This window comes from Glycine soja, chromosome 1 (assembly GCF_004193775.1).
Source record: "Glycine soja cultivar W05 chromosome 1, ASM419377v2, whole genome shotgun sequence".
NCBI classification, from domain to species: Eukaryota; Viridiplantae; Streptophyta; class Magnoliopsida; order Fabales; family Fabaceae; genus Glycine; species Glycine soja.
The window spans coordinates 1,652,769-1,665,823 of record NC_041002.1 but is presented as its reverse complement, the minus strand read 5'-3'; the positions used below and the strand labels follow the sequence as shown (position 1 = coordinate 1,665,823).

At 33.4% G+C, this 13,055-nt stretch overlaps 2 protein-coding genes across 2 annotated transcripts; one reads left to right on the top strand and one right to left on the bottom strand.

Moving 5' to 3' along the window:
* The first annotated feature begins 1,414 nt into the window (after positions 1-1,414).
* LOC114408724 (RNA-binding protein 34-like) lies at positions 1,415-6,197 on the top strand. The gene is made up of 6 exons (XM_028371877.1): positions 1,415-2,245; positions 2,358-2,416; positions 2,760-2,829; positions 2,947-3,072; positions 3,163-3,291; positions 5,266-6,197. Exons 1-6 carry the CDS (start codon positions 1,565-1,567, stop codon positions 5,746-5,748), a joined length of 1,548 nt encoding a protein of 515 aa, XP_028227678.1. The 5' UTR covers positions 1,415-1,564; the 3' UTR covers positions 5,749-6,197.
* A 2,489-nt stretch (positions 6,198-8,686) lies between these two features.
* On the bottom strand, positions 8,687-11,750 carry LOC114408714 (uncharacterized membrane protein At4g09580-like). Its single transcript, XM_028371866.1, has 4 exons — positions 11,381-11,750; positions 9,848-10,118; positions 9,600-9,770; positions 8,687-9,149 (listed from the first exon to the last, which is right to left on the bottom strand). Exons 1-4 carry the CDS (start codon positions 11,590-11,592, stop codon positions 9,024-9,026), a joined length of 780 nt encoding a protein of 259 aa, XP_028227667.1. The 5' UTR covers positions 11,593-11,750; the 3' UTR covers positions 8,687-9,023.
* Between the last annotated feature and the right edge of the window lie 1,305 nt (positions 11,751-13,055).

The following is a 13,055-nucleotide window of genomic DNA, read 5'->3' as shown; positions in this document are numbered from 1 at the left end:
TAAAATTTTTAAGATTATATAATTTTTAAAACATAATAACCATATTAAACGATTAAAGGATCTACCATATCAAAGATTATTTTTTTAAAATAACAACCTAAGACTACTATTATTTTGGAGCACCAAATTAATCTTAGTTTAGGAGGAAATATTATTATTTAGATCATCATGACATTGATGTAAAAGTGTCTCAAGCTTATTAGCGATTACAATGTACTGCAACTTGATTGTCTAGGAACAAATTGATATTTGAAGATTATCAATTTTCTGTAATAAAGGTTATTAGCAAGATTAAGTTTCTTATGTATAGACAAGCACACATGTTGTATTTATTTTAGCATCTTGATCTAGGTCTTCTTATATTAGGGAGATTTTTGATTTTCTCTGACGGCGGGGTATGCCCCGTTTATTGTTGTATCATTTTGAGTTTAATATAATTTACATTTTTCTCCAAAAAAAAGTGTCACAAGCTTTGTTGATGAATAGTTTTGGATGAACTTGACTAATTCACTTTTAATGAGATCAATCATATTTTTTCATTCACAAAACTCAAACTCAATACATTAACCAAAATAAGTTCTAATGAAATTAATAACATATATTAATGACATTATTTTTTTAAAATTCACAAGTTTTTTTAACTAAAAAAAATAATGTTAAATAGGACTACCATAGATAATATAGTTATTTTTTAAAATATTTGATGTAATTATATATTTAATATTTAAATTCACAACTAGTTACGTTGAAAGTTGAGATAATTTAAAAAATATTTTATTTAATACATGTTAAATTTAGTTTTTTTAAGGCAACTATTTGTAGTATTTAAAATATAAAAAATAACTATAATTTTGTAGAATTTATGATTCTCAGTAACACTCAGTGTACTCGTCAAATTTAAAATAAACATTATACATTATTGTTTTGCTATTGATGCCTAATTGGGAGTGCTGCGTTTGCTTTTACCGTAAAATAGGTTATTTGTAAGTTGTAACTAAATTTGTTTAATGATATTTTAAACTTATTGTAATAATTCACGCTCACACAAATTAATAGCATATCCTGCTATTTATTTTTGTTAATAACATGTATTATTATGTAAATTTTTTAATATTATTAAACAATAAAATCAAATTTAATATAACTTTTAAAATAATTATTATAAAAATATTTTTTATGGTGTAAAATAATTTATAATTAAATGATAATAAATGCATATATTATTTATACTTTGTTGATAAGTTTTTTAATCGTGAATTAATCTATACATTTATTAATGAATAATATTTTTTTATTGATAATAGATAATATTTTTAATAATAAATAATAATTAAGACATCCTTAGTTGGTACTTGGTAGAAAAATAATGATAAATATTTTTGTTCTTTTCAAGGTTTTTTTTTTGGTTAAAATATATTTTTGAAGTTGTCTACCTGACAATTGCATTTACCTTCCCTCCTTCCACCTTAAACCGATTCTAGGGTTTCTGCCTTTCAAAAACTCCGTTTTTGTGAACAACTCCACCACCGATTTCCAATTCCTTCGTCCCAATCAAATTCACGAAATGGGTAAGAAGAAGCAAAAGAACCCGCAACAATCCTCCGAAACCGACGCCGTTTCAACCCCTTCCAGCATTTTCAGCAAACTCTTCGCCAACGCGCCGGAACAGACCACCGCAACCGCCGCTGCCTCTCTATTTTCCGATGACAATCCCTTTCGAAGAAAATCCGCTCCACTTTCTTACTCAACAAACCGCACTCAAAACCCTAACAATGGCGACCACCCCGTGAACACCGATTCCAGCGAGGAGAAGAAGCGGAAGAGGACCAAAGACAAAACCTCAGCCCCAGCCCCCGACACCGTTTCCGTAATCGAAGCTTTGGAGGAACCGGAGAAGAAGAGGAAACGCGATTCCGACGAAGGAAAAGACCTTAGTGTGGGTGCAGAAGCGATAGGGAAGAGGAAAAGGAAAAGGGACGAAGTTGAGAAAGAGTGGGAGGAGAAGAAGTATGGGGCTGTGGAGGAAGGGATTGAGAATAAAACCGTTGGGATTAAGAGGAAGACGTTGGATGACCCAGCTGATATGATGGTTTCAAAGGAGGGTTTTGATGACGAGGATAAGCTCTTGAGGACTGTTTTCGTTGGGAATTTGCCCCTCAAGGTGAAAAAGAAGACTCTTTTGAAGGAGTTTAAGAAGTTTGGTGAGGTTGAGTCTGTGAGGATTCGTTCTGTCCCTATACAAGATGTAGGTTTTCCTTTATTTCTGTGTGTTTTGTACTAATGAGGTTTGGATTTACTTCTTTATTTTTGGGATGATAATTTCATGTTTGTTTGTTCCTTTTTACGTGATGAACTAGACCAAGAAACCTAGGAAGGGAGCTATCCTTGCGAAGAAAATAAATGATGCTGCTGATAGGTAATGGTTCTGAATCGAATGATTAATGAGAATATTGTTAATTGTTTGTAGAGAATGCGGTTATTTTGTATATGTCATTTGATTTGAAATGATTCTATGGATTCAATAGAAAGGTAAAACCTGTTCGTTTTGGGCTTGGAGAAATCATTACGTTTGCTTTTATTTCTTTATTTCATTTTAAGGAGAGCTGTAAATACTCATTTCATGTATTATATTCTGCAAATATGGTTTTTTGTTCAGTGGTCAAGAGACTTGTAGTCAGTTTGATAAGAATAGGAGTTTTTTCCGTGTAAAGGATACCTTTTCATGTGTTTCTAATTGACAAATATTGTGATCTTTGCAGTGTTCATGCGTACATTGTTTTCAAAACAGAGCAATCGGCACAGGCTTCTTTGGCACACAACATGTCACTGGTATTCCCTTGTTTCTCTAAGTTGGGTTGGATTGGATCACAATTAAATATGGTGTTCTTTTGTGAAGGTTTGCTGTTGACAGTTTTTAAATATTATTGTTTATTCATCTGGCTATAGGTTGAAGGAAATCACATTCGTGTTGATAGGGCATGCCCACCCCGCAAGAAACATAAAGGGGAGAGCACTCCACTTTATGATAATAAGAGAACTGTTTTTGTGGGCAACCTCCCATTTGATGTGAAGGTGTGCTTCTGATAGATAGTTTTTGTATTTGAGGTCACAGAATTGCATCACTGTTGTCTAATGGATCTTACATGTGATCCTTTTCTGCAGGATGAAGAGCTTTACAAGTTATTTTGTGGTATATCCAACCTGGAATCAAGTATAGAAGCTATCAGAGTTGTTCGAGATCCTCATCTTAATGTTGGAAAGGGTATTGCTTATGTGCTATTTAAAACAAAGGTATGCTGTTCGGGTGCCAGACTAGTACATTTTCATGAAATTTCTTACTATAGGCTCTTCTATATTTAGTTCAAATATATGTTATAATTGATGTTATCACGTGCTTTGCTTTTGTTGGTGAAATTACTGAGGCTATTTGTGATTGATAAGGCCATAAAAGGCCTAATTTTTTCATGAAGAAAAGAAACCATTGTATTTGTCTGATTACTTTTATAATTGCATGTTATCTATTTCTGAAAAGGAGATATTTTTTTGTGCTGGATCATAAGGATTAAAATGGACAGTTGATTTCCTTGTTCTTGATTGTTTGTACTTTGGTATTATGGGTTGGCTACTTAGAGACCAATATGTATCATAGTTGCGACTGTTGCGGAGGAAGGATGCAGAGTGCCTCAGGCCACTGTTAATCTACTTTTGCAGAGTGTTTTGAGGTAGTCGGAAAAGCAGCTTCCAATCATTCCTGCTATCCTGGAAAATTATGGTGCTTGCTGCTTCTGCCCTGTTCTTTCACACGGCAAAATCCCCCATTTACCATGCCATCTTGTTTTATGCATCATTGAAGAAGCCATTTCCTGATGTTTTACATCAGAAAGCACGTTTTTCTGATTTGAGAAGACTCCTTACACTGACCCAGCTCTCCAGCAGTGTTTCTGGCCAGCTTGCAGCACTCTGGTCCGGTGTTGTCTCTGACCCAACCTCTTTTATGCATCACTCCACAACTTCCTTTTGGTCTCTTCATGAGAGGCATCTGTTCTTTTTTCCACCTCAGCATCTCTATATTGTGTTTTCTCTCTTCTTTGTTTCATTCTGTTCTTGTTTTCTGATGTGGCAGTGTAGCCTCACCTGTTCTGTTTTCTCAAGGTGTTTCCCTACTTTTGAAAGAGGTCACTACTTTGATTTTTTTCCTTAATGTTCCTTGGCATCTGTTAGCTCGTGTGCTTAGCTTATAGTATAAACCCTAGCAGTTTTGGAGCTGGCTGTTGTGCACCGCTTTTTAAATCCATATGATTTAGGCCCTCTGTTTACCCTGTCCGATTACTTCAGTCCACGTTTCCACACTCTTGTTAACTCATAAAGTATGGAAAGTCTCCCCTAATTACAGCACTGCAGAACTTCCAACGGTCTGCACCTCCCAGTGCCCTAAGCCCCTAACCCTCTCACAAATGACAAGATTATTTCTCAACCTTCCTTCAAATTTATAGGCAATCTGCATTAATTTTTCTCTATCTCAGCCCAACAAACCAACAGATATCAACAACTCTCTTACTCACTAGCAAATGTTAAAAACTATTAACAGTCCTAACAATGAGTGACACCCATTAGGACATTTTCTTACAATGAAGAAACCTTTTGAACTTAAAAAAAGTGGTGTGGTTGGACTTGCAGTGCAAGGGTTTGAAACCACTGTAATTGTTAGTTCTTTTATTAATCTGTATCTGGAATAAATTTTACGTGCTTACATATTCATGCTCACCACTCGCCAGTTTTTACAATTTGATTGGGCAATTAGGAGAAAACAAAAATAATGAGAAAAACTGGTTACTTATTGCAAAATAAGCATAATTTCAATACACCTTCCATTTTATATATAGGTTAACTTGGGGTGATGAGTGACGACCCTCAATTGGCTTTCTTAGCTCAAGTCCGAAGTGTGGTTTAATGTGTGTTCGTGTGACTGTAGACAAAAGGAGCATTTTAGGGTAGCATATGGTGATTTCTAACTTGTGATGGCTTTTCTTTATGCAATAAATTGTTCTTTGGTTTACACTGTTAACTCCTCAAGTTGTTACTGGCATAAAACCATATTGTGTTAATATTCAAAATGGTGTTTGACTGGGTATTAATCGAGACATGCTAGGTTTGTTAACTAAGGTAATGTTTACTGCATGCACAACGAAAAAGCGCCATAAAGAGTGACTTATCCCTAGTAACTCTATTGATAAATATTATTAAAGTTATGTCTTGTAAATGCAGGAAGCTGCTAAATTTGTTGTTAAGAAACGGAACTTGAAGCTTCGTGACCGAGAGTTGAGACTCTGTCATGCCAAAGCAGATGCTACCCCGTCTAAAAGGCCAAACCCATCATCAGCACATGCTCCTAGTACCCCTGCAAAAAGGCCAAACCCATCAGCACATGCTCCTAGTACCCCTGCAAAGAAGTTTTCCGTGGCTTCACGGTCTCCATCAAGCAGTAATAACATGTCAAAGTCAAACAGAAAAACCAACACATCTTATCAGGGTCTACGTGCAACCAAATCTGATGTGCACAATAAAATCCAAGGAGGAGAAAAACCAAAAGAACGCAAGACAAAAAGACCTTCAGTAGCTGCCAGAAAGGCTAAAGCAAACTTGGTCAAGGAGAGTGATCTACCAAAACAAGCAGGGATGAAACGCAAGGTTGATAGTCGTACTCCAGACAGCACCCTACGTAATAGGAAAGTAAAAAAGAACAGGTAGCATGTTTCTTATGTAAGGGATTTGTTAGCTCTGGTTAGAATGTGGCTCTAATCGTTGATGGAGAAAAGAATTTGTCAACACTGGCATGGCTTTAAGGCAATGGGAGATTTCTTCAACAATGTTCTCAGCAGACTTAAAGGCACATTTGGCAGCGAATGGTTAAAGAATTAAGAAAAATCAGTGGACTGGGATACAATTTACTCATTTAAAAGGATTTAACATTATCGTTGCTCTTCATTTTATTTTAAATTTGATGTGTAATTTTAGTTTATAGTATGCTCTTATTGGTAAGTTGTAACTTCCACTGTTGGGCCTTGTTAAGGCTTGTAGCATTTCCTGCCTTGGAAAGGAGCATTCGTCAATTCTTTTCTCCTTAACCTTTTTTCTTATATCGTTTCGTACTTTAATATGACAATGATTCAGGCGAATTTAATTTTCTCATTTTATCATCTGAATGGATTGGTAGGCAACGACAAAAAACTTCATCTTCTAAACCTATAATTCAGTTACTTGTATTCTTTATTTATTTTTTCTAGGTGGTAAACGTTACGTAAGGAAGAACAGAGATGAAGAAATATTAAAGGGATAGCCTATTGCGAAGGATTAATTCAAGCATGTAAAATTCATATTTTAGAGCTTAATCAATTGAGTTACGCAAGGGACTTTTCAACTATCCATCAACTCTTTGCTTTTCCTGATACATGCATAGGGCCCATTCCAATTTTCATACCGGTGACACTTGTACATGAAGCGTGTAACACTGTAAGATAAAATGCTCAGCAAGTTTTTTTGTATTGAAAAAATGAAAGTATAACTGATGTGCAATCTAAATGATAGGAACCAACAGCTATACTTACCTATATTTAATAGTGCATGGAATCATTGGGAGATGTAAGGGAAGTATCTATTGGATGCTAAAGAACCAACAGCTGCTGACTTTACGAGTGGTTGAAGGAACAGACTATGGTCATTACATTAAATTGGACGATGGTTAAGTAAGAAACATGGAGAAAGTTGTTTTCTCTGGAAGCTCGAAATAATGATGGTTTAGGGCTGCCTAAATCCATGGACTTTACAAAAGTTAAGTGAAAGCTATGTACTTTGAGAATAAAATGTTTCACTTCATATTTGTGAGTGTTTTACAATATATATTTATTGGCATTGAAATCCGTGCTGTACGGATTTTGGAAGAAAAAACATTAGAATGAATGATAAATTGAGCAATTGAATAAAATAAATAAAATTCAAAAAACTTTTCAGCCAACACATGGTGGTTGCCGAACAGTTTTAGTAATACTATTGATAAGTGATTTACATACTACTTGTGTTTTCCCTTACATAGTACGTGATGCTTATATGCAAATATGCAATGAGGAATGAATACATTGTCACAAAGTGTATCAAAGCTTCCAAGCTACAAACGTAAGTTTCGACAAGGCATTAGGGCTTTCTTTAAAAATAATAATATATAAATATTCTATAATTTTAAACATTCTACTAATGCCTCATTATCTCTCTTTCTATGACATCACAAAACCAATACGTATATTTTTTCCTTACTTTTATCTTTTTTTTAGATGTTGGATAGGTTAGTTGGTGTCCTTTAAACATTTTTATTAAATAATATTTATGTATCATTATTCAAACATTTTTCTACTTTACAAGACATTACTCGGTAGGATGTCATTATATCAGAATATGTAACCCTTAAGGTAATGATTAGCAAAATCATTTGAAGCTAGAGCATGATGGTGGTTTTTTTTTTTTTTTTTTTCTTATATCACTTTTGGTGAATGACAAATTAGATTTAAGAACTTGAGCACATTTTCACTCCGACAATGAAACTACTTAAGAACTTAAAATAGGTCTTACAAATTAATAACTACTATTTCACTTCATTAAGAAGGGATTCTTAGGATATCTCCAATAAGAGCTTCTGTATTGACTTCAACAGTACATGACAACTCATGTGAATTTTGCATTATTAGAGAGCAATTGTGTGGACCAGCTTATTTTATTGTTGTTGCTATAAATACCATTGGCATTTTTCTCACATAGATGTCATCTCCAATATGTATAAATGAACGTTACCATTTCTTTCACTTGTCCAACTGACAGTTGTCGTCTTCTTTCTCTCAAAATGCAACAAATTTTAACATTAAAAATTGAAGTTACATATACTGTGAAAATAATGTTATAAACAATACACAATATATACTAACGGTTAAATTTCAAGATATGGAAAATTAAATTTTATAACATTTTTTTACACAATAATCTTTCAATTTCTCTTTCTATACTTTTTTTATAAATTCTAATCAATATAATCTCAATTAATATATTAAATTAAAAAATAAGATGAATAATAAAATATAAAAAAGGAAATATATTATGGAGATCATTTAAAAACTTTCGTGAGTCCCTTAGTTGAAGAAAAAACTTAATTGAATTGCTCGAAATTAGAAAGGTGGTATAACATCACAAAATAAAAAAAAAAAACATGAAATATATAGTGTAACAACTCCCATGCTCTTAATTGAATTGCTTCATTAAATATGTATGAGAACCATTTCACATGACAGCCAAATCAACCCACTACAACTCTAATGGTGCCCCAACTCAGAAGTGGTCCTTAGTTGTAAAAACTACTTAAGCAACTCGCATGCTTACTTAATTTTCCTCGTATACTTAGCTGGGACGGTAGGTTCCATATCCCACCTGCCACCATTGCACATGGTGCACTGATGATTCTATGTTTTTTTTTTATCCGCAAACGTCAGTTCTTAGTTTTTATAAGTGAAAGGAATTCAAATCCACGATTTTTTTTTTTTCAATCATTAAATCGTCCTTATAACTCCTATGGGCGTAATATTATAAAAGGAAACACAGAAAGTGGAAAAGTAACTGTGTAACCAAAGTTACCAAATGATAGGAGAGATCAGGGAAAACATCTTTTGTGCATGTAAAAAACATGACAAAGCAACTACCATTGAATAAGTAAATGCTTTACACAAATCAACTCATAAACAATGTACATAACTAATTCAGCCAAACGTCGTTACTTGCCACTGGCAGAGATCCGACCAATCATATGCTTGTCTTGAACTACTGCAGCATTTTGCAATAAATCTAATAGCAAAGAATCACAATGCAATTGTTCTTTTTCTTCCTTTTTTTCTTTTTGTTTTGGAGATCTGTACAAATACTGAGCTGATATTAGTTGTCAGGAGAACAAGGGCTTCCTTCATTCACAAAGATTCTTGGCTTCTGAAATGCTATGATTCGTTCTTGCTCATTAGTGTGGGTGTGACTGAAACTACACCAATGAGAAACAAAGTAGCAATTGAGTTGAAATCATAGAGATCACCCACGGATTGTAACTCTCCAAGAGCCAACCCAGCCTGCATAACAAAACCAGCCAGAAACTCAAATACAATCACAGTAACAGTTGAAATAAAAATGTGTATGATTCATTAGGATAATAGGACCCTTTTCAAAAGGGAAAAGGCAGAGGAAATTATCCAACATGCGGAGTATTTACAGAAAGCTATAGCAGAAACTAGAGTGTGAACTTCATTTCAGTTTCCAATTGAGAGCATTAATCTGCTGTTAGCACAACAACTCAATTTGCAAAAACTGAAGTGCAAAAAAAATAATAAAAACGAGTTAGCTATTTGTACAACAATCTGTATATCATTTTTTTTTCTATCTCTCTCTATCACTATCACATCATTAATTAGTAATTAAATTTTACACTTTTCTCTCTCCTCTCTCTTTTTCTCCCATTATTGTAAAATTTGTTTTACAAATATAATTTCTAAATAAGATTTGTTTTTTCCATAGCTACATACCTTGACTGTGACATAGGCAGCAGGTATCAGCCCAATAACAGTTGCCAAGAAGAAAATATGATAAGGCACATCCACAATTGGAGAAGCAAAATTAATAAATGTGTTGGGCAGGGTCGGAGTCAGTCTTAGAAAAAGCATGTAGTTCAACAAACCCTTTCTTCTTTTAGCTACCTGGAGGATAAAACTAGAAATTTAATTCCATGCTTAGATTAAATCAAATCCATTGTAATGGGAAGTTAAAAACAAACCTGGGTTTGGAAGAATTTCAACTTTTCAGGCCAGAGAGAGGACAGAATAGGTCGTCCAATAAGTTTAGACAGGAAATAGCATGAAGAAGCTCCTGCAGTGGCAGTGAAAACAACCAGAGCCACACCTTTAAAGACTCCAAAGAGTGCTCCAGCAAGCAATGACATGAACACAGTCCCTGGAATCATGAAAGTCTGCATGAAAATATATACCACGCAGTACCCCACCAAGACTTGTGCAGTGTAGTCACTTGTATAGCTCTCAAGGTTATCCCTACAGAAGTAAATGAAAGATAGATAAAGCATTGCACAATTTATGTTGTCATTTGTCAACTTCCCAGATCAACTACATTCCCATTTCTACATAAGCACAAACATTTGAAACTTGAAAGGAAAAAACAAGGCAGGAGAAATTATATCCACATTCCACACATTGAAATGAAAAGCAAAGTCATGGTAGATTCCATCATTTAAACCTGCTCCCACTGTAGATCAAATGATTGAGAAAACATATATAGGTTTGTTAAATCTGGTCGAAATTTAAAAGGCTGAGTCATATAGTCTCTTTTATTCTCCATTTAACCACCCCATGATGAGTAGCATTTATTTGAAGCAAAACACATGACTTGTGTAGTGTGTATTATTACCCAATAGGAAGCAAGTCAAACACAACAAAAGGGTGACACTGAAACAGTTCACAAGGCTCCCATATGGTGGAGTTGGGGAGAGTAGATGGCTCCAAGTCACAAGGCATAAACCATACCTTTGCACCAAGGCTCATACTCCCAAGTCAAACACAATGGAACCGTAAAAATACATATCGCTTGATCTCAGTCACAGCCGCACAAAGAGTCGGTTGGGGTTGCAACTTGCAACTATTATTTTATTTATTAAAGATGGAAACAAGTTTTCAAAAAAAATAAAAAATGAAAACAAGTTAGAACCTAGGACTAACTGTAAACTATACAAGTTGTCATTAATGGAACCCTATCAAAATAGCACGTGAGCCATCAACCAATAAACACTTGCAAGTTGCAAGTAAAAGATGCCAGCTTGTTGACTCAAAGCAAAATCCTCAATTAATTATTACTAACAGATTAGCACCTATGAATAATAACAAACCCAATTTTCTCATACTCATTCCAAGCTGCTGGATCCCCCCGAAACTCAAATACCCTTTCCAGATCTGCTTTTCCAAGCGATAAAAAGAGAAAAGGAAGACCCAAATTAAAATTGCCAAATCCTATTTACAAAGAACCCTTATGTACCAGATTCCCAAAATCACGATCTTGTGCAATCACCATGATTTGACAGAACCACGGTTCAAAGTCAGATCTTTTCAACCGAATAAAACCCAAATTGTCAATTAGAACATTCATTTAAACATCAATCACATTTAAAACGAAATAATCATCGTGAAAAGTTGGTGGGTATCACCCCAAAACGCGATAACGAGGCCAAGGTTGTTTTTTTTTTTCTTTCAAATTCACGTATAATAATATAACAAAATAGGGGGAATGTTGGTTGGAACATTACCGTAGGAGTTGAAGGTCTTGGAGGGTACGAGGGAGTTTGAGGAAGCTGTAATCGGAATCGGGCATGGTGAGGTAGACGCCGAGAAGGCCCACCGCGAAAACCAGCGCCACCGTTGAAGCCACCGTGGTTTCCCAAAAGCTCAACGGAAACTTGGACGTGGATGCCACAGGTTGTTGCTCCACCACCACCGTGTTTACACCCTCGTTCTCCATGTATTTGCCTCCTCTTTTCTCCAGGGACAAGCCTCTTTCCTTCTCTTCTTCTCTTCTCTGCCTTACCTTCAGGAGAGAGAGAGACAAGAGTTTTTACAGAGACAAAGAATATTGGTGGTTGGAGGAGTATATGTATCAAAGGAACCAATCAACTAACTCATCTTTTTTTATTCTTAAATTACATAAACATATAACAAAAATCAAAACAGATTTTTAAAAAAAAAAAAATCAGATCCCACACAATTTAGTATTTTTTTCTCTCTTTCTTTTCAAAATAATAAATTATTATTAAATTTTGAGTGGAAATACTCATTGAATTTAATTTTCCTTCATCGGTGTAAAAAATTATACTTTATTAGCCAATTATAAAAATTTACTTGCAAATTATGTGGAACCCAATTTTATTGTCACTAATGGAACCCTATTGAAATAAAAGAAAGTTTTTTTATCTTCCACGTAATTATGGATTATATATATAAAAATTAACAAACTTATCATATCATATCATATATATATATATATAATCCATAATTAAATAATAATATAAAGAATAATTTCAAAATTTGAAATTCTTAACATTCTTTTATTAATCTTTTTACATTTTTTTGTTAATCATACTTTACTTTCTTCATATAGTAAATATTAGTAGTAGGTTTTATATTTTCAAAATATTAAAGGCGTTTTTAAATTTTTATTTGAAATATTGTTAATTTAGTCTTTTTTTAATTAGGTTCAGTTATCTTAAAATGTATAAAAATATAAGAATAAATACGCATTAAATATAATTATTATTTTAATATTTTTTTAAACAAATAAAAGTTAAGAAAATATATAACAAAATAAGATTATTTAATGTTAAAACTATTTATTTTTTATAAATATTTCATAATTTTTTACTTTATTTAAGAAAGGTTTTGGATAAGGGTGAAGCTTAAAAAAAGGTCTTTCATTATTTTGAAATAACAAATAGGGTAATTCTTTAGGCGACGTATCTTTTGGACCAAAAGCTATAGTATTGAATTCATTAATTGATATGTGTGACTTGTAAGTTTGAGAAAAAAAAAATAAGGAAAGAAAACACTAATAAATAATAATAGAGATTTATATTGTGCAGGTGAATGGCGTGGGCGTGGATTCCATAAAACGACCCCACATGGCCGCGTTTTATTTATGGTTTTATTGTTTATGCGATGGGAGTGTTGTGTTGATTTAATTTGTGCGGTGAAAGTGCCACGCAATAATAAGAATGTGGGGAGTGTGAAGATGAAGAATAAATATCTATGAAGGTGTGATTCCGTAACAAAATAATTTTTAAAAAATAAAAAATATAAATTTAGTTTTTGAATATATAAAAATATGATAAATTAATATTATTGTTAAATTTTAAATCATTTTATCATGAAATTATAATATTTAAGAATTAATTTGATAATAAATTATAATTTTGAATGTAAATTTTAGTA